This window comes from Otolemur garnettii, unplaced genomic scaffold (assembly GCF_000181295.1).
Source record: "Otolemur garnettii isolate 467f Iridium unplaced genomic scaffold, OtoGar3 scaffold00158, whole genome shotgun sequence".
Taxonomy (NCBI): Eukaryota; Metazoa; Chordata; class Mammalia; order Primates; family Galagidae; genus Otolemur; species Otolemur garnettii.
Genome location: NW_003852553.1, coordinates 398,526 through 400,672, shown reverse-complemented (window position 1 = coordinate 400,672; position 2,147 = coordinate 398,526). Strand labels below are relative to the sequence as shown.

At 32.1% G+C, this 2,147-nt stretch overlaps 1 protein-coding gene across 1 annotated transcript in view; it reads right to left on the bottom strand.

Moving 5' to 3' along the window:
• Positions 1-1,925, bottom strand: part of LOC100951499 (cytochrome b-245 heavy chain) — a 36,026-nt gene extending 34,101 nt beyond the window's left edge. The window contains exon 1 of the mRNA XM_003799877.3: positions 1,800-1,925. Within this exon, the coding sequence (XP_003799925.1) occupies positions 1,800-1,844 (45 nt within the window). The 5' untranslated portion in view covers positions 1,845-1,925. The remainder of the gene's footprint in view (positions 1-1,799) is intronic.
• Positions 1,926-2,147: the final 222 nt, after the last annotated feature.

Genomic DNA, 2,147 nt, shown 5'->3' with positions numbered 1-2,147 from the left:
CACAATGCCCGGCTATTTTTTGGTTGCAGCCGTCACTGTTCTTTGGCAGGCCTGGGCTGGATTCGAACCCGCCACCTTGGTTGTACATGGCTGGCGTCTTAGCCACTTGAGCCACAGGTGCCAAGCCTGAATACACATTTTTCAAAAGAAGACATACTAATAAACAAAAAGCATATGAAAAATACTCAGCATTACTAACCATCAGAGAAATACAAATTAAAATAACAATGAAATATCATCCTACACTAGTAATAATGGCTGTTATTAAGAAGACAAAAAAAAATGTTAGCAAGGATGTGGAGAAAAGGGAACATTTATACACCAGACTGGGAATGTAAATTAATACAACCTTTATAGAAAACACTATGGATATATCTCAATAAAACTACCATTTGATCTAGCAATACCACCACTGGGTATCTATCCAAACGAAAGGAAATTGTTACATCAAAAAGATACGTGCACTCATATGTTTATTGAAGCACTATTCATAATAGCAAAGATGTGGGATCAACCTAAGTATCCATCAATAGATGATTTAATAAAGAAAATGTGGTATATATACACAATGGAAATCTGTTCAGCCATAAAAAAAGAATAAAATCATATCATTTGCAGCAATGAGGATGGATCTGGAGGAGGCCATCATCTTGAGTGAAACAATTCAGAAAAAGAAAAATACTGCATGCTCTCATTTACAAGTGAGAGGTAAGTAGTGTATATCTATAGGTATAGGTGTGAAATGATAGACAATGAAGACTCAGAAAGGGATGAAAGGGTATCAATAATGAGAAATTATTTAATGAGTAGAATATACATTATTCGGATGATGGATACGCTAAAATCCATGTAACAAAATTATCCTTATACATCATAAATTATACAAAGAAACAAAACCTCAAAGACAATATATTGTATGATAAATTCTTACATAACTTCCATTCATAAATATTCTTTTAAACATCTGTACAAAGCTTCCATTGATTGTTTAGAAAGGCTATTTAGAAATCACATCTCTATGCAATTTATCCATGATCACTTTGCTAAGGCCACCATCTTACGAGACAAGCTGATCATCTTAATGTTAAAAAGTACAAAAATCAATGTTCATTTGAAAATTAGCCATATCTTTACTTATAAAAATTATTTATTAAGATATATTAATTTCTACGTATGATTATATGTAATATATATTATATATGCACACTACATGTATAAGAGTATAGATAACTTATTTTAATTCCCTTTTATTGAATTATCATAAACCTCATAAGTAATTTAAGTTTAGATCTCTGAAAAGAAGGTACTTATTTTTTAAAATAAATTTGAGAACTTTAGTTAGATTTGGTATAGTCTCTGAAATTAATGCCAATTTCCAGTATAAGTTAGTCTTATACTTGTTATTTGAAAATGGTATACAATTTCAATTGGCCATTTTTCAAAGTAGCATAAACATATAAAAAGTAAAAATATTTGCCTCTGAATAAACAATAATAAACAACTCAGAATCAGGGATCATTAGCATGAAATATCTTCGGATCTCTCTGTGAAATGCTGGCTAATTTGGTACTACGAGGAACTCATGAATAAATTAGAGTTAGTGAACCCCCCAGATACATTTTTTCCAGTAAGAAATTTGAAAGAGTGCACTCATTCTGCTTACGGATAGATATATGTTCACACAGTAAACCAGCTTCAACATAATTTCTAAAACAAACAAAAAGCTTTGTTCTATTTTAGCTTCTATGTAATGCAAAACATGTCAGAGAATTCATAATTTATCCCTTGTTGGTACTTACGATGACAAAAATGGAGAGCCCCTCATTCACAGCCCAGTTCCCCATGGTGGCAGAGGCTCAATGCGTTGTGTCTAACTTTCTTCTGTACTATGCTTCTTCTACCAATGAGGAAATGAAAACAACAGCCTTGGGACAATCTGTTTCCTCTTCTATTATCAGAAATTAGCTAATCATTGGTCAACTGAAAAGCTTGTATCTATAACAAACCACACACAATAAATAACAACTAAACATAGTGGGAAATGAGCCCAATCTCTAAAACTAAGGGATAAAATACAAGGCAGTTTGTGGGATGGATTTTACAGAATGAACTAACTTTTTGACTAACCAGTTGTCTGTTAGCAATTT